This window comes from Brugia malayi (assembly GCF_000002995.4).
Source record: "Brugia malayi strain FR3 genome assembly, contig: Bm_v4_Chr2_contig_001, whole genome shotgun sequence".
Taxonomy (NCBI): domain Eukaryota; kingdom Metazoa; phylum Nematoda; class Chromadorea; order Rhabditida; family Onchocercidae; genus Brugia; species Brugia malayi.
The window spans coordinates 9503915-9523620 of record NW_025062476.1 but is presented as its reverse complement, the minus strand read 5'-3'; the positions used below and the strand labels follow the sequence as shown (position 1 = coordinate 9523620).

Below are 19706 nucleotides of genomic sequence, written 5' to 3'. Positions count from 1 at the left end.
ATGCATATAATTATATTCATTACTATTTGTAATTTTCTAATTACTTGAAATAATTGAAATGAAAAAAAAAAAATGCCAAATAGATATGTTTAATACTATTAGCTAATTTTATAAATTTGTTTTTATCTTTTAAAACATGGACATCTATAATCATGGTAACAAATTTTCATCAAATAAAAAAATACAAAAATAAAAATATTTTGCAATATAAGAATTACATGCATATCAAATTAAAAAAAAAAAAACATTTCCTCAGTGGATAGACTCGTTCCCTTTTTTCCTCCTTCACTATAATAATATCTATTTATCATTCATTCATACGTCTCTCATTTTCAACACAATGAATACTAATTTCCCACGCATTATAACAATCATATATGTTCAACACTACAATGCAACAAATGAATAACGTACGTGTCACGTGAAAAGTTAAGATACAAGATATGTAATCTTATTAAAATCAGTGCTTTTCTCAATGATTTTGTTATATGTAAAAATAGATTGCTATGTATAACACATGTAATTTTTATTATAATTTTTTTAAAACATTAATTCATCAATATTGATTAGTTTCGCATTTTATTGAAATTATTAAATTCTTGCATGACCACTCCGAAATTTCTGTGTTTTCGAGCGATGCTATACTTTGACAGAAACGTTCAAATGTTAGCCGTAATTTTTTTTTTTAATTGAATAAACTATGAAGTTATGACATACTGCAATTGATATCAATTTTGGTATAAACTCAACAATTGTACCATCAAATAATCTTACGTGATCGTCTGACTACTGTTTTTGCTACATCGTTTATATTTTCATCACACTACTTCAGAAATGTCTCACCAAACAATTTACGTGATCATCTTTTTTTGCTACATCGTTTATATGTTTACCACGCGTGTTCATAAATGTTCCACCAAATCATTTACGTGATCCTCTATATGATTCACTACTTTTTGTGATAAATTCGTTTAAAACATCAATTCTTTAATACTGGAAAGCTTTCATTTAAACAATCATAATGGGCGATTGATCCGTTCAATCAGATTTCTGAAACCACAAAAACTTGACTGATTATAAATTTATTCTGCAGTAAATGAAATATCAATTAGAAAATTTAATAATGCAAAAAGTATTTAAATAGGCATAATGGACATTTGACGTGCATGTTACATTTCACTATCCTGGGATGTATCAAGACGTTAAATAACAGAAATAATTTTTAATGTCGAGAAAGAAATGAACATATAGAAGAAGAAATTAATAAACCGATGTGAATATTCATCGGTCTGCATTTAACACTTCTGCAATTCACGTAGAATAGTTAAATTTAAAATAAACTGAAAAATTTGTGATTTAGGACATTAATCAAACTAAACACGATACTTCAATATTCCAAGAAAGATCACTCATATTTTCCCGCAGTTCAAGCAATACATTCTGTAAATTCGTAAATCCCGTATTCCAAATTCTCTTTATACTGGGCAAATCAGAATAAAGGACAGTAATACAACGGAACAGCAAGTGAACATGAAAATAAAAAAATGAAGAATAAACAATTAAAAAACGAGTAGTTTTAAATTATGAAAATCCATAAGTGAATCAAATCAAACATAAAAAAAAAAATATGATAGATACAAATGAAATGCTGAAGATTATGAGATAAAAGATTGAAGTAATAAAGAAAAAGGAAGCAACACCTATTGATTTCGCCGGATATACTATTTATTTTGATATGCTATTTACGTATTTAAGCAAAGCACTAATTCATTATTTACGTAACAACGTCATCGATTCCTACATGAAATTAAGTAGTTACAGTTTTCGTTCAACGCTTCTTATTCGGCTCGGTCTCGGTGAATGATTCCAATATTCTCGATAAGAACCTTCGTCGGCTCGTCTATAATATGCCGATGACTTGACTGATTCCCTACGATACTCTTCAGAAGGACTTCGGTATTCGAATCGATTCCCAAGATTATTTATTGTTGTACGCTGACCTTTCTGGTCTGCCATTTGGCGATTTGACATAGATGTCATGTTTTTTTCAGCGTTTAATTTTGTATTCAGATGTGATACATGAGAATTATATGGCTTAGGAGAGCTAAAATATCGTCGTTGATCACGGTCAAGTGATCCATCTGGTGATGTATACGTTGACAGGATATGATGAAGCTGTTGTTCTTCGCATTTATTCGGTCCTGATCGTTTTTTTTCATGTGATCGCTTTTTTCGTTTACCATAAAAATCGTATGCAATGCTAGAACTGGTCCTCTCTTGTCCCTTTTCACCTTGCAATACATGATTTAACTTCTCATATTGCTTCGTAGAATGTTCTAGAATGAATTAATTTGTTCGTTCACTGAAAAGATCGCTAATCGTTCGTTTTTTTTTTTTTTTTTTTAAATTAAAAAAATCTGGACCAATGATTTCAAAAACAAAATTTGCGATCTGGATTTTGGAAAAATATTTTTGAACGACAACTCACTACTGAAATTGCTAGCAGCTCTAACTGTTTGAATATTCTGTCCTCTTTTCACTGGAAATATACTCTCTGGTTTCTGAGGAAGACTTGATGAGGTCGGCATGACTTTACTCGTATTTCGATGAATATCATGAATTCTGCCCTGCCAATGTCATTAAATATTTAAATTTAATAGAAAAATAACGAAATCATCATCTTAAATTTCAGAAAAGTAATACTGATTTTTCTCTATCACCATTCTCATTAGCATTATCATATATATTCATTCGAGGTAAAAAGAAAAAAAGAAACAAAATAACAAAAAACAAGTCAGTATCTTCTTATCAATTGTAGATGCAACAGTCTATTTTGAGAAACACACTGTTTCTAGAGCAAGAAGGCTGTTTGTAGAAGTAAGTGTCGATTTCTGTGGTAATTCCAATACTACTGGTAATCCATCTGAATTAATATCTAGATAATTCGCTGCAAGCCATTCCTCCATTTTTGCCAAATTATCAAACAACATTTCGATTGCGCAACGTCCTTTCAATACTTTGATATATTTTGGTTTCAATAAATTATTTCTTAAGCATATCTGATGCTTACATTTAGGACAATTCATTGTGCAATTTGCTTGTAATCTGAAAATTATTTTGACTAACATATTTTTTTTTTTCTTTCTGTATAAATTCACTCAATAAATTTTTAAAGACAACCAATCAACGCATACAGCAGCTTACCATGTAGAATGAAATGAGATAGTTAATGCACAATAAAAATATCACAATTATAGCATTGTTATCATTATATCTAATGTAACGAGTACTTTTTAGAAAAATAAAGATTCCACTTATATTTCATCCTAATAGCCTTATATAATTATCACTACAACATGCTTTTCCATTTCAAATAAATTTGATAATATTCATGTAAGATCGATATGAATTTAAGAAATTATTTGCAATATTTCCAGCATGCCTTTAAAAATAGTAGACAAGCGTGACTGATGAAAATTAGGAAGTTTTTATGCATAATGATGTCAATATAATGCAAATCAATAAAAGTGAAACTAATGGAAATCATCCTACCACTTAAGATCAGGAATTCAGGTGATTACAAATGAAACCTATTTCAAAAATGTATTAGTCTCAAAACAGAGTTCGATGGCGATCACAGCCAGCAATTAAGCCATAAAAAAAGCCACGAAAAATTGGCATATGATATGAAATTTAACTCTTCAAATAAAAAGCCGTTATTTTCAAAAATAGAAATGCTAATTCCGAAAATTTTCCAAATAACAGCTGGTTTAAAATTACTTAGCTCTAACTTCTTGTTTTAAAAAATTATAAAATTACTTCATTTTAAGCTTGTCATTTTCCTTTTTGAGAGCTGCAATTTGTGTACGCGCTGTTGTTAGTAGAGAATACATATTGCGCACATAATGTTCTTTCTCCTCAGAAAATTTTCTCTCTAATTCAACAATTTGTTTTGTATGGCTATTTGATTCTTCATGCAACATTTGCTTTTTATTCCTTGCAACATCCATTGTTTTACTGTCATCACCTGTAATTGTGAGAAATGAGATAGTGTAGGATTTTAGGAAATACTGAAGACGAGAAAAAGAGGAAGGAAGACAAAGAGGAAGAAGGAAATGAAACATCAAATCCAGTAGAAACTAAATGGACAAACGAATGAACCGACTTGGATGATGATATCATTTTCGAGAAAACCCACAATTTAGATATCCAGATACGGTTACATCAATCATAACTTCGAATTTGGAAAGATCCATTTCTGCTAGTTGCTCTTTTAAATTCCCCTCTGATTCTGATAGCATGTATGAATCCATTGGCTCATTACCCTGCATAACTATCCTTGGCGTTTCATCTAAATCGTGACATTCGTCACTATATTTTCAAACAGTCATGCGTACACATGGAACTGCCATTTGTAGAGAATCGTAGATAATTTCAGGTGCTAAATAATAACAAGTATAGAGATATCGAGAGCTCTCTTAAGTTGTTATCCTTAGCAAATCAGTGTGATTAATTGAAAATTTATCCAGCTACTTTCCTTTTTCTTCTCTTTACACTGTGATAACAAACCTAATGAATGGAAAATCCAGCTGTCGTCAACTGGCATCTCTTTTGCTAAATTTGTCCGCATTTCTTTTTCATCTCCTATTGCAATTTTGTTTGTTCTACTTTCCATATCCATAGCCAATGCCTTCATCTTCGTGTGAAATTTGTTTGCTGCTGTAATTCTTTCACTACAAACAATTTTGCCGGAAAAATCACTACTGTCCTTGTCATCATCATCGTCCAAGTCGTCGTCAGAATTGGAATGATACTCCACTAATTCGTCTGAAAATCATTTTTATCAAATGATAATAGGGTATACAAATATTTGCTAGAACAATATGATTTAGTAAAAGTTAAAAAAAAAAAAAAAAAAAAAAAAAAAAAACATTAGTAAGGAAATCTGACCATCTTGAATTGCAAACATCGCAATATCAATAAAATTAAAGCTTACGAAGCAAATAATGTACTTTGAACTATAATGAAGTATTGTGAAGTAAATAAGGCAAAAAGAGAAAACCGGAATAAGAAATGCTGTATCTTTTCTGCCTTTCTGCAAAATAGATAATGCAAAATTCATACAGGTTTTTGATATAATTTCAAATAATGTCTCTATCATATTAAAGGAATAGAGATATTTTTTAAATTATAAAATAATATCTTCAACAAAGTTGCCTTAACTTTTCCATCTCTTCACATCAAATATTTTTGTACAGCAACTCAGCAAAAAATTGCTTAACGCTCAGACGTGAATATTTATGATTATTTGAAATGCTATTCAGAAATAAAAATATTAAATTTGAAAAATTCAAAAAAAAAAAAAAAAAAATTAAGCTATAATCATTGAAGATGTAATTTAATACGGCATATATTAATTGGTACTGTTGTAATCCGTATATTCAATTAAATTTTATGTTTAATTCCTGAAATCATACCAAAAAAGTGGCAAAAAAAAAAAAAAAATTCCATCATACCTTGAAAATTAGCAACATTCAATTCATCTTCCAATTCATCCTCGTCTATCATCCAGTGATCCAGAAAACATTCCTCATCATTTAATTCATAATCATGAATATCTTCCAACATATTTTCTTCTTTCTCATCATTACATGCTTCCAAATTATCTTCATTTGATTCAGCACATATAGCTGACTGATCAGGAATTTTCAAATTGTTGTTTGAATGAAATGATCCATTATGGCCATAGTTTAAGGATTGGAAGCATTTCTTTTCCGTCAAATTTGTTCGTTCATTACTTCCATTGTTAGAATATTCATTAACATTAGATTGGTTAATAACAGTTTCCTCACTGTCAAATATTTCACCTTCTTCCAGGTCATCGCTTAAGCTTTTCGGCATTTTTCTGAAATTTGAACATATTACTCAGTAGAAGACGAGATATAAAATAATTAATGAACAGTTTTGAAAATTTGTTCTAATATTCCTAGAATAAGAAGAGAGCGCGAAAGAATAACGGAAATAATTTTAAATAAAGATCGGAAATAATTTTTGGACAATAAAATAGCAGATGATAAAAATAATTTCAGCATAGTCGAAATAAAAAAGGAAGAAGTGCCAAAAGTTAAATAAGATTAAATTAAATTCAAAAATCAGATGTAATCATTAATATACCATGTAACAATTATAATAAATAAATATTCTTTAAGGAATAGCTTAATGGTAGCCTAATTGTTCTGAAATATTAATTCATTCTAATCAGTTAGTATATCTGCGATATTTCAAGCTAGCATTTATATTTAATGCTATCATCAATGATAATTACTTTTAACAAGTCCACTCATCTTTCTTAAAAATTAGATTCTTTAAATTCATTCAGGAAAAAATTAAATTGTTCAGGAAAAGGGAAAAATCAAATTGTACTTCTTGCATCATCGATTCATAATGTGTAAGGAATTAAGAAGCATCTTGTATAATATGAATATAATGATAAATAATAAGATAAATAATTTAGTTTTTCTCCTAAATTTTTTTTGTCTTTTAATTATAGTGATAAGAGAAAAGTTAGGATTGTTTTTTTTAATTAGGAATAGTTTTTGGTATAATTCGAAAAAGATTAGGATGAGTCATCAATAGTTAGCGGAAATTAAGTACAACTGTAGCTGAATAAATAAACTTTAGATATTGAAGAAAAAATCTTTTTTTAAAATTTTAACAAAAAATGAAATTGAAAAGTTGGAATTTGAGATATTATAATAATAAATTGGTGGTGAATGATAAATTGCTGAAATAAGACGAATAGCAAACTAAATTATAATGCAACGGGGAACAATTAATATAACCTGAATATAATGAATTATTTACTAAATTATTAGTAAATAATAAAATATTTAGTAAATTATTAATTAATTGATAATAAACTATTGAATAAATTATACGTAAAATAATATTAATTAAAGTTAATAATAAACTAAGAAGCAAGATACCACTAAAAATAATTATTTATAAACATTTGAAAATAAAATAAATTGTTGATTAATAATAATAATAATAATAATAATAATAATAATAATAATAATAATAAACAATACTAATAATACTATGATAATAACAATAATAATAAGTTATATGTAAATCATTATTAAATAATATAAACAACTAGCATCACTTAACAATTATACCATAAACAACTGATTTAGATAAAAAATATATAAATATTAATTCTTTAAATGTTATTATCATACTTATCATTTGTATAATGCGCTACTTAAGCATCTAATCACCATCATAAAGATGACAAAGAAGATGACGGAATAAAATGATGATATTTTCTCGGCTGATATTTCATTTCTCATGTTTTCATCCATCATCTAGTAATTTGCATTATTATTGATCATGATCTCATACAGGTAAAATATGAGATGATAAGGTAGAGAGAGGGAGAAAGAAAAAGAAAGGGATAAGGAAAAAAGAAAAATATGGAGAAAATAGAAAGAAAAGGAAAGAAAAAAGAAAAGGAGAGAATTATTCTATAAAAATGCCATTATTATCTTTTCAGCCTTTATATTAATTAGTTTCATGAGCAGTTCGTTAATACCATTCCTTGACTTTATATAATAATTCGAAAGGTTTTTTTCTTTGCTTTTTTTTTCCGCTAAATCAATTAGATTTTTTCAAGAGAATAAATTTAAAATATTTTGCTACATTTAAATTAGAAGGATAATACAGATTAGAGGAGAATTTATACTGTTATAAAATAAATAAAAAAAAAAAAACCATTACTGTATATTAAATAGTTTTAATTAAAATTATCAAAATCATTCTTGGCTTGATTATAATTGATAGTTATGCAGAATAGTTTAGTTAATTTAGTTTGATCAAATTAGCACTTAGCTATTTTTTTCGAATTATTTATTGTTATCTCAATTTTCAAAAAAGAAATCATTGTTTTTTCTACTATTATTAATCAATTTCTAGCTAAATAATGATATGTTAAATTTAAATTATAATCAATTTCGGAAACGTTTCTATTTATACTATCAATTTTAAAAATATTATATTATTAAATTTGATTTGCTTTCCTCTTTTTCCTTTTTTTTACAACCATTTATTTATTGAAATTTTTTATATTTTCATTATTTAAAATTTGCAAGTATTTAAAATTGTTAAGCATTCTTATTTTATTTTTATGTTATTAAATCATTCAACATTGACGAATTAAATGAAAAAAGCGACTGGGAGAAAAATACAAATAAATATTAGCTAAAATCCTTCTTCGTTTCCACAAAATATTTAATATTAATAAAACCAAAATATTTTAAAAGAGAAAAAAAGTCCAAAAAATTCAAAGAACCCTCTCAAAATTGTAAAACCAAATACAATAAAGCTGCAAAATTTAACAAAGTCAGCAAAAAGAAAAAAAAATGCCGCGAAGTGCTATATTTAAAATTGTCCCCGATGTTTTACCTTTTGCTTCTGATTCTTTCCTTTTCAAATTTGAATTAAAATTTGATTTCGAATATAAGTTGATGTACTATTAAATTAACGAATCTGATTTTAAATATAAATTGCGTTATTATTCAAGTGATTAGTCTTATATAAATTGATATATTATTCAGTTAACAATGTGTGATGATGACAGTTTCAATATTGCAACAGTGCCTCGTCATGCTAAATTTGGGTCTAAAACTGACAGCGGTGATGGTGATGATGAGAGTACGTTGGGTGATCGATTTTTTGTATGTTTCTATTTTGATAAAGAGAAAGTTTTTTCATAAAAATTTTACTGGTGGTTTCAAAAATTTGATCTAAATTTGTTTTTTTTTTTTCTTTCAATTTAATATGTGCTGTCTAATGGATGCTTCATTGTATGCAATATGTGATTTGGAGCTTAGTAAGAAGGGGATTTAAAATTAAATCATTAGTTAATTAATATTCTGGCACCCGTATTGTGCATTAATATTCTGGGATCTGTATTGTGCTAAATAATGATATTTTCAGACGAAAAATATTTATCTCTTCTAAAAAAAAGGAAAAAGAAACTAATATATTCTATAAATCATTTTCAGTTCTTTACATTATTTATCTTTTTTTTTCTTTCCAGGACTTGTTATCTTTGCAAAGAGATACTATATCGAAAGCCGATTTGAGTCATTGTATACAGTTACGTGATGAATGTAAGCTTGCATCATCAAATATCGAAAAACAATTTGATCAATTACCAACAGCTGGAGCTGCAGTTACATCTGCAATAACTGACACTGTTAGAGTTACAGCAGTAAATACCCTTAACACATCAGCCGGAAATATTCATGGTAACTTTTTTTGTGTCGACATGAATATTTAAAAATCCACAATCAGTCAACAAATTTGTCATCCAAGCAATAATATGAAGCTTTGAAAGTGATGTAAATGATTCTTGACTTTTTATGCTCTTCTAAAAATTAAAAGGAATGTTAAATTAAATTTCAGATGATGCTTCATTTGGACTTAATCGTCTAGCAATGTTTCGTCATCCATCGCGTACACGTTCATCGGGATTTCGGTCGAATGTAATCCTTCGGGAAGGTATATTTTAAATATTTAGGTTACTGTAGACATACGCATGTATATAGTCGTGTAAATGGTATGTCGTTGCACTTTTTTTTTTTTTTTTCATAGCTTTTCATTTGTAAATTCTAGGCATGTACTTTAGTCCGGAATGAACATTGAAGAATTCTATTAAACATTTCAAATTTTATAGATAATAATACACCGCACTTATCAACATTTACTGTGGAATTAAGTTGCAATGAAAATTCTGGCCCAAACGGTTGTGCTGAGAAGAAGGAAGCGGTAAACCGTGCTTCCAAAATCTCTTCCAGTGGTCCAAGTAAGCCAATGAAGACGTTACGTTATAGTGCTTCTCATGCGACTCAGACACGTCAACAGTCGCTGGATAAAGGTGGAGGTCGTGTACAGCCTGCTGAAATGAAACAAAGAATGGGATCAGTGAAATGTCAACCGACAATCAAGATTCGAGCATCAAGCGCTGAACCCAGAACCCAGAGACTAGCAGTAGATTTCAAACGTGCAAGGAAAGCAACAGAAACGACTGTGCTAACTCAACCACGTGGACTATTACGTGTTCGTTCTTCCAGCAGTAGTGCTGCTAGGACCAGAAATGTTGCGACAAATGCTGCAAATGCCGTAAGGACAAACCAAATAACGATATCTCAACGTCAAAATGAGGCTAATTTAACCACCAGAACCGGTACGAATACAGAAAATACGGTTCCTAAGCTAGGAGCAACAAAAAAATTGCCATATGTCGGACCTGAAACTAGAGCACGAGCCAAAATAAAACAAAGGTATATTTTTGTTAATAGTTGAAAAAATTGTCATTTAATTGTTTATTAGCCTATCTGATCTGCTTTCACTGATTTAGCATGAATGATTTATTTCAGTTGAGATTTTATTACTAACCAAGATATCAACTAATGATTAAAGTAGGTCAGCTGATACGATCGTTACTTTGCTTTTAATTAGTTGAATTTTCATTGAAGATCAATTAGATTAAAGCTTCGTTAGTATTCAGAAGTTTTGGATGATTATGATGAGTGATTGTTCTGCCTAATCAAAATTTTTCACTGAAGTTGCATATGCTTTACAGTAATGATTTTTATACTACGAAGTCTATGAAGCCTTAAACGGTCCGAACAAACTAATTGAAGAAAAGAGTGCATATTTCAATAAATCACTAACTAAAGCAGGAATTTCATTTATTTTAGCAATGAAAACTTGAAAGTGATGAGAATCAGTTCAACCGTGAGCACACCAAAGCAATTGATGATCATAAAGCCGGAACATAATCGACCCTTATCACAGTTGAATTCAAATATTTCAAGAAACGCTTCTGGGAATGGTACTGCACTTGTATCTAATACTAAGGTTGGCAATAGTATTTTTCTTCCTATGGATCAATCTAGTTTATGACAATATTGTATAATCGATGAATAATGATGCGGTTTTAGTTGTGGGAGAGAGCTCTTAAGAAATAGGGATGTTTAGTGGAAAAGGAGATAGAGGTTTTTTCCTCATTATGAAGGGTATTTTGTATGGTTAGGCATAAGCCGCTATGACAGTAGAAATTACCATTACTACAGAGCAATCATTATTTGAAAATACGTGAATAGATGTTAAAGCGTCTTACAGATTTTTTTTTGAAAAAAGGAATTCCTGCGGTAAGAGGGTAAAGTGAGTAACTGGGTAGTGCTATTGACGATCTCTGAAAAGTAAAGATGCGAACGGAGGTAGGACATGGAATGTCAGTGAGGTCACAGATGCTTCTATGAAGATCCGTAGTTTATAGAAAAAGCTTTTTTTCGGGGCAAAACTTTGACTACTTTCTTAGATTCCTCATACTATACTTATATGTTTGTAATCTTCATCAGTTGCTAGAATGACAACATAGCAAAGAAAGTATAGCGTGATCGTAACTAATGGAATCTAATAAAGATCTTAAAACTTTTTGGGAAATTTTTTTTAGGGAAATGAAAGCACTGCGTTAGGCTCCTTTCTTCCTCTGTTATACTCATTTTCTCCAGAAAAAATCAGTTGTAAAATTCATCCGAATGGCAGAATTCAGACAGAATTATTTTGTCAGGTAGTGATGCAAAAGAATTTATAGAATATGTTAGATAAATATTATTGTAACATCCAAATCCTAATTAGTTTTAATAAAATTACCTATCTTCATAGACTTACCTAATAAATCTTATGTCATTACTTTTTCGATTGATGTTATCGCATCTTTAGAGCGCTGAAAGCGGTCACGTATCACGATCACGTACTCGTGAAGCTCATGAACCTGTTCGTGTTCGAAATACTCAAGGTCTTTTTTTCTTCCATTCTTTAATTAAAAAATGTTTATCGCACCACAAGAATTTAAGAGCTCTTTGGAATCCTGTATTTGAAGATGAACTATTGCTTGATGTAGGCTCTAAATACAATATTTTAACTTGGTAAGCATTACAATTATCTGCTTTAAAGTGTTGAAAAATTTAGATCTTTACATGTTGTTTAAATTAACTGACATTTGGTTGGTGGATTTGCACAAGTTTATGTAATTTAGGAAGAGTTAAAGGTGCGAATGGCCTTCCACCAATCGAAAGTGAAAGTCGTTTTCGGCAGTCATTGACTCGACGTCCAAAAGGAGGTGATTCGTTGGACCGAGATGTAACTAAAGCAGTAGGGAAGGAAAATGGTGAACTTTCTTTGATAGAAGTTTTCTGCATTTATCCATATTTTTGCGCATCACAGACAGCATGACACTTAAATTTAGAAAAGTTTGTTTCTTTGCTCTTCAGCAGAATCTTTCGCTATTCATAGTTGACTACAACTGATAAAATTTCTAGATGAAATTTGGACAGTTGTTACGAAGAAACCAGAACCTGTGCTCGAATTTGCATCCTGTTTACGAAGTCGTGTTGCAGCAAAAGTAAGGACTAATTTTATTTTTTTTTTCTTTTTTCGAAAACTGACGTAGTTCAGTAAGACGGTTATTGAAATGGGATTTTAACTTATTCAGATCTTTTTTATAACGAAACATTCATCTTTTTTTAAAATTCTGCGCTTTTTATGCAGTTTAAATGATCAGATGTTAGATTCAGATGATATGCATGCTCAAAACGATGGATAGAATAGTTATAAAGTGATGCAAGAACTTTCGTAAAAAAAGAATGTCATTTTTAGTAGCAAAAATTAAAAAGCAGCTGCCCAAAATAAATGCGTAATCAACTGTTTTTTCAATAAATTGATGGTACAAGTGCCAACAAACTTTTAGTATTTAAGAGCAATCAGAAGAATCTGTCATTGTAGACTTTTTCTCTTTATTCTTATCAAACTTACTTATATAGTGGCAAGCAACATGAGATTTTGATAGATGTTTCTAGTAAGCTATCATATGGTACTCTGGTTTATTATGTACCTAGCAATCAACTTGTTTTTATAGAAGACAATAGAAATAATTCTTTGGATAGTAGATTTTCTAAAATTGATTTTGTACAAATGGAAAACATAATCAGGTGTGTAAGCATTGTTTAAATTAGGGAAGGTCTATTGATTGCCTTTTTACTTCAGAATACCTATTGCCCTAAGATTAGGCAATATATTACACAAGGTTGCATGACTCTACTTGGTTGTTGATTCACATAACTCTAGAAAGGAGCTTTCCAGCTCAGTGATAGAATTATTAATTTCATTCAAATCCTTTCCTTGTAAGGCGTTTTTTGTGTTTGGTAACAGATTTTTCAAATTTTTATCAGTGGAAAGATTATCATTGCTTTCAACCAAATGTATGAGCTTATTCCCATTAATTTTAGCTTCTGCAAGGGAACGAGCTTTCATATCTTCATCAAAATTGTTTATTGACTGGTTAACCATTACTTGAATATCGGCTCACTTAAGCCAAAGCTTGAATTTATTTCAATTATCTCCTCGATGTCAGTAGTTTTTTCTCTTGCAGTAACAGCTAATATTTCGTCAACATTAATTATGAATTCTATTTCAAACGCAAAATTCTACAATCACCATAAAAATAAATAATAACATTAATATAATAATAATAACGAAACCGGTATCAATTGTGCAATATATACTGACAATAGATAATAAGTAACCTATATGGATCATTTCCGTATTATATTAAATAAGTTTGATTTGTTGTTTGTAAATGTTGGATTATCTCTCGAAGGCAGTTTTGTATAACCAACTTTAGTTATCTTTAAGGCAATAACAATTTACCGATTTTTAACTTTGTAATTGACTATCCGGCTGTTATTGTGGGATGTCTTCTTCCTTACTAATGTTTTATTCTTTTCAGAAAGTCCAGTCTACATCTACTCATTTCACAGGGCTTCCAAATACAGGGCAAACAAAACAGGATGCCCGTAAAGCTCCACGCCGACGAACTGAAGCGGAAAGAGAAGCATTCTACAGACGTCTGAGCACACCTAAAACAGTTGCTACGATCAAAAAATCCACCAAATGACGGATGGATGGTAAATGAAATGAAAAAACTGGCACAGTCCAGGGAGGAGAGAATGGGAATAAAATTTGAGCATTTTTTGATCTTTTTTTTTATAGTGGACAATTTGTATTGTGTTATTTCTGTTTTTCTTTCCTGTATATCACATCCTTTAACTTTATTCCCTCCTGTAGTAATTATATTTTTTAATTTAGGAAGAGTTAGCGATTTGTAGTATTCATACATGGTTTTATTTCCCCAAAATTTAAATAATTCTATTGATTTTTTGTTTCTTATCAATCCTGATGATAGCATTTTGTCCATTATTATTCTTTTTTTGATATTCATCCCAAATATCCATGTACGAAATACTAACATTTAGTTTTAACCGCATCCACTGACTGTATTTGCTGCATTCGTTTATTCATATGTACACCCCACTCGATATTATTATGATAGATTAGGAGTCGTTCGAATTATTCTTTTGAACATAATTAACACATGTTTACATGTTTACTTAAGAAAGATTCGTTTCCACCAGTTTTCAGTTGAGAAATCTTCAAAAGTTGCAGTGTTCTTGATTGTTCTTGAAGTCGTGCAATTCCTGCATATTAGGAAAAACTTCGTTATACTCCTTCTATTAGTCTTTAAAATTGGGCTGTTAAGTGTTTGAACGAAGAAACCGTGATTTAATGATCGGATTAGATTGTTTCTTGTTTCCGTTTCATATGTCGTTAATGTTAATTACGTTGCATTCAACAGGCTTTTATTTCTAATTTTTGGTGTTTATAATCAACAATGAATGGAACATACATTGTTTCATATAGCTTATTGTTTTAAATATATGAAAAAGAGTAAACATTATAATATTAGAAGTTTGAACTGTCATCAAGTTATCGTTTGGGAAACAAAATACCACTCGTAAAGTATTCCGACCTAAGTTCGCTAATTGTATAATTTGCATTAAATCAAATCGAATTTATTATCTAACACAAGAAAGCTTATATTACATCATACTATTGCTTTATGAAATCCCATACTTTTTTAATATTAATTCATGATAGCATGGAAAAAGTTTCAGCAGCAGATTTCTCATCAGTATGGTATGGAGGGGAAAAAAGAGGAAAAAAAAAGTATTTTTGTTGCTTTAAATACGATTACTTATGCATCGTCATCATTCTTTTCACTTTCCGATCAAAGATTATTCAGGCAAATTATTTCAAAAATTTCCCACACCAATTTCCCTCCAAATCCTGCATTTCTTACCTGCAGCAAGATGATGTTAGTGACTGCCTAGCAGTCTGCGTGCATATGCTACTAGCAGTCTGCATGCATATGCTATCACACCTATCTTTTGGTTAAATCGATGAATTGATTGGGTGTTGTGTTGTGTGTCGTCGCACATATGCTGTGCATTACAATTTAATCGTAATGTTAAATTGATTTTTTGTAGTTCTTATAAATTTAAGTCCTAATAAATAGAATTCAACTTTCCAAAAGAAAAAGAAAGGTATTATCCAATGATTCACTCAGTCCAGTGATTGAATAAGATTCAGTCCAGAGATTTATAGTTATTAATTAGGTGTATACACTAACAATTTCATCATATATTTCTTTTATTTTAATACTCATTCATATATTTATTTCATTGCATTTAGTTGATTAGATGTATCGCACGTAAAATGTTTGTTCATTAAAAAAAGGTACTGTTCTCTGTATCTAAAAAAAAATTGAAAGCGTAAGATTAAGCTTTTAAGAGAAAATAATTGAATAACTTTAGGACAGTATGTCACGACCTAAAGTATTCTTCGATATTACAATTGGTGGAAGTAATGCAGGACGAATTGTCATGGAGGTATATGTGTATTGTAAAATAAGAACTAAAACATAAATTTGTAAATATTTGCACTAAATTGTATAACATAAAATTGTAAACAAAGTTTGAAAAATTTTGAGAGAAAACAAAAAGAGAAAACTCCAAATTAATAATAAAAGATTTTTCCAATTATAATCATCTAATAAGAATTTTTCTTTCAGCTTTTTGCTGATATTGTACCTAAAACAGCTGAAAATTTTCGCTGTCTCTGTACCGGCGAAAGAGGTATGGGACGAAGTGGTAAAAAATTACACTATAAAGGATCGAAATTTCATCGTGTTATACCTAATTTTATGCTACAGGTTTATCATTTGTTGCTAATAAATATTTGTTACGTAGGGCTTTAAATAGAAAAAAGTAATAAGATATGTGTATCATGAGGTTCAGTTGATTGATTGTTATTTGAAAATTGTTAGAATATCATTTTTCATGAATAAATTTTTCCACTATTAATCTCCATAGAAATTATACTTTAACCTATAGGATAATAAAAAAAGCTTGTCGATTTTAAGCTTTTTGTACTATATTTTCAAAAAGACATTTTCAGGGTGGTGATTTTACACGTGGAAATGGCACAGGAGGTGAATCAATTTATGGTGAAAAATTCCCTGACGAAAATTTCCAGGTAATATATTTCTCGTCATTTTATTTCATCCATAATATGTAATTATCATGTGAGATGTTGTCTTAGCGTTGAAAGTTTACATATATAAAGATATATTATGTAACACTTTAATTTTAAGAAATGGAATAAAACACAAAGGTCAATGGTAGTTATATGAAATCCAAAATTATTAGGCATTATTGTAGCAAGAAGGATTGGGATGAAATTTTTGAGAATTTCAGGAGAAGCATACAGGTCCTGGTGTCTTATCAATGGCTAATGCGGGACCAAATACTAATGGTTCTCAATTCTTCATCTGTACTGCAAAAACAGAGTGGTAGGTTTTCAACTTCTTCTCTTCTGTAGTCAAGAATTCGATAATTGAATAATCTTTATAGCCTATTCAGTTACACATATATTCATATTGACATAATTTTTATGAGGAAAGGAGATTTTCTTCTTTTCCTTAAATGTTTTTCCTTTTTGGACAGTTTTTGACATGATCTTTTATTTTGTCTGAATTTTAAAAGCAAAAAAGGTTTCATCATTGATTTACCCGGTACCAAATTTATTTTTAATACTGATGCATATCAAAGAGGTGGTTTCTTTTCATGGGTCTTTTCCGTTTCTCTTTTTTTTTTTTTTTTTCACATTTTTTCTTAAATGTATATCTTGAAGTTATATCAAATAAATGGGAAGATTGTTCAGCTGTGGAATTTATGATTTAATCATTCTAGATTTTTATCTAGGATAACTTCTGTGTTTATAGGTTGGATGGAAAGCATGTGGTATTTGGTCGTGTTGTAGAAGGTATGAATGTCGTGAAGGCAGTCGAAAGTAAAGGATCTCAAAGTGGACGAACATCGGCAGATATAGTAATTTCAGATTGTGGACAATTGTAATAACACATATCGGAAGAAGCATTTCCATACTGTTGATCACATTAATGCAAAATTTTTGTTTACGATGCAATTTTGTTTATTTTATGCTATCAGATTTTAAAAATTGTTTTAATTCAATAAACATTTTAATTTTTTTTCTGCAAAATATCTACAACATCTTTATAATCAAAATAAATGAAAGAATTATTATTGTTCGGACATTAAAAAAAGTAAGACTATAATCTTTTTGCGCTAATTCGTATATGAATTATTCTGATCCTTGATTATAAATTGAAATATTTAATTTGGTCCAAATACCATGATGAATAAAGCAAACTATCATTGTATTGTTAAAGTAATATTTATGACCGAAGATGAGTTACATGAGAAAATCATTCAGTCATCTACAACATTGATTACAGTTAACGAACATGTTGCATTCAATTTAACAGTTACATTTTCCATTAAATTACAATAGCATTTCTTTTGATCTAATCAAAAAAAGTGAAAATGTCATATATGAAATTAGAATATGCAAAGGAGCATCTTTGTAAATAAAGCATTTAGTTTGTAGATTTCATTTCCTATTTTAACTTCAAATTTACACTAATTTCTTGCCTAATATACAGAATATTATGTATTATTATAGATTTGTATTATAACTTCTGCATACTGTTATAGATCATGCATCCAGTAGCAAACAGTAAATAGTAAGTATTACGTAGTAAGTAGTAGTTGTAGCAAAAATTTTTTCAGTTTTCGTAATTGATTAAGAATTTTCTATTACATATAAACTTTAGTATTTTTCTTTTAAATAATAAGCATATTTGTTGATTAGTGTACATAATATAATTGACAAACTTGATTACTTATTAATGATTGATTGTTATCCAATTGATGCAAATGAAAATTATATAAAAAGACAGTAATTATATCACATTTCTCAGTTATTCATTATGGAAGTACAACGAATCAATTCTTTGTAATGTTTCAATTTACATATTACATCTTTAATTTAAATCAAAATTAAAAAAATCCCACTGGTTTTCTTTGTTTACTTTTTTTCCTCTTGATGAAAAGTTTTAAAATAAGTTACTATTGCTGCTAATAAGTTCACACAGTATATTATTAAGTCAACTTTGTTCTAATACTGTATTGATAAAGTTCTGTTATAATAGGGAATATGTTTCAGAACAACGAAAAATTGCTTCACTCCTCGTTTTTTCTTTTTCTCAAAATTTGATAACAATGAAACATTTTTTTTCCACTCGATCATTATCACCTATCAATCTCCTTTGCATTAGTAGATTTCAATATTCAGTTGTTCAATTGAATACAATTACTAAATATCATTAGTAAATTCTTCTCATAGGAATCCCTATACTTCCCATATAGTATCATTTAGATCGTAGCACTGTGCTTTTATTAAAAATTAATTAGGTGAGAATTTGTTAATCACTGATTGTCATGCATAACACTCATTCTACAGACAATACTGTTCTTTAGAAAAGTACAAGTGCTTCTCACCCTAACATCTCTCTCATTTCTGTAATAACAATTAAACAACAGTACGCTTAAGTCTCATTCTTATTTAAATCATAAATCAATTCCTGATTTTAAATTATGCATTATTTCCTAACTAAAATTTCACCACGTCCATCACGATAAGACAGATTCACCGCTTTCTCATTAAAATTAAAAAACTACCACTCACTCTTGCCATCACATTGACCCATACTTACTGATTTATTCCCAATCATTTTCGTTGCAATATGACCTCACAAATTTACTAGTTATTTTTTTATTTGCTTGACTAATTCGAGCTTACCACCAGATCTTGCAATTTTGAATTCACAGCATAACAATGTAAACAGCAAGGAAACAATAAAAATTACAACACATTTTGAAACAGTGAAAAGGTACATCCATCCCAAATGCGATGGTAAAATGCGACGAATATCCGTTAATTTCCCTCGGAGATACATTCATACGGTGAATACATATTAGTATGCATATCATATGTTCAAGCATATCCCATCAAGTACGAAAAATGTCGTACTTTAATTCAGAATAAGCATAACATACTTTTCTTTATAAAATGGAAAACGGCATAAACGAATATGTTATCAATTTTAAGGGAAAATCTTCAGATGATGCAATAATGGTAAAGGCTTATCTAAGGTATTTATGAGATTCTTTGTATAAGATGCAACCATATAAACAAACAGAAACGAAAAAACTTCCAAAATATCGAAACAAATCTAAACCTGAAAGCTGAGCATATCCCGGATGAAATCGACGTATATAAACCAAATTTTACATATTAATGTTGCGATTTTA

The 19706-nt window shown here is 29.3% G+C and overlaps 3 protein-coding genes across 3 annotated transcripts; 2 read left to right on the top strand and 1 right to left on the bottom strand.

The window, feature by feature from the left end:
- Positions 1 to 1815: 1815 nt before the first annotated feature.
- Bm2869 (Uncharacterized protein) lies at positions 1816 to 5901 on the bottom strand (the record flags this gene model as incomplete). Its single annotated transcript, XM_043079059.1, has 7 exons — positions 1816 to 2336; positions 2489 to 2627; positions 2847 to 3105; positions 3820 to 4027; positions 4199 to 4351; positions 4570 to 4827; positions 5517 to 5901. The coding sequence occupies 7 exons, from the start codon at positions 5899 to 5901 to the stop codon at positions 1816 to 1818; spliced, it is 1923 nt and encodes a 640-aa protein (XP_042934993.1).
- A 2723-nt stretch (positions 5902 to 8624) lies between these two features.
- Bm9827 (Uncharacterized protein) lies at positions 8625 to 14029 on the top strand (the record flags this gene model as incomplete). Its single annotated transcript, XM_043079058.1, has 9 exons — positions 8625 to 8738; positions 9104 to 9314; positions 9472 to 9567; positions 9743 to 10349; positions 10770 to 10929; positions 11797 to 11872; positions 12113 to 12244; positions 12396 to 12478; positions 13862 to 14029. 9 exons carry the CDS (start codon positions 8625 to 8627, stop codon positions 14027 to 14029), a joined length of 1647 nt encoding a protein of 548 aa, XP_042934992.1.
- A 1762-nt stretch (positions 14030 to 15791) lies between these two features.
- On the top strand, positions 15792 to 17387 carry Bm7143 (cyclophilin-type peptidyl-prolyl cis-trans isomerase-2, Bmcyp-2; the record flags this gene model as incomplete). The annotated part of the gene is made up of 5 exons (XM_001902593.2): positions 15792 to 15860; positions 16043 to 16183; positions 16429 to 16506; positions 16728 to 16822; positions 17255 to 17387. 5 exons carry the CDS (start codon positions 15792 to 15794, stop codon positions 17385 to 17387), a joined length of 516 nt encoding a protein of 171 aa, XP_001902628.1.
- Positions 17388 to 19706: the final 2319 nt, after the last annotated feature.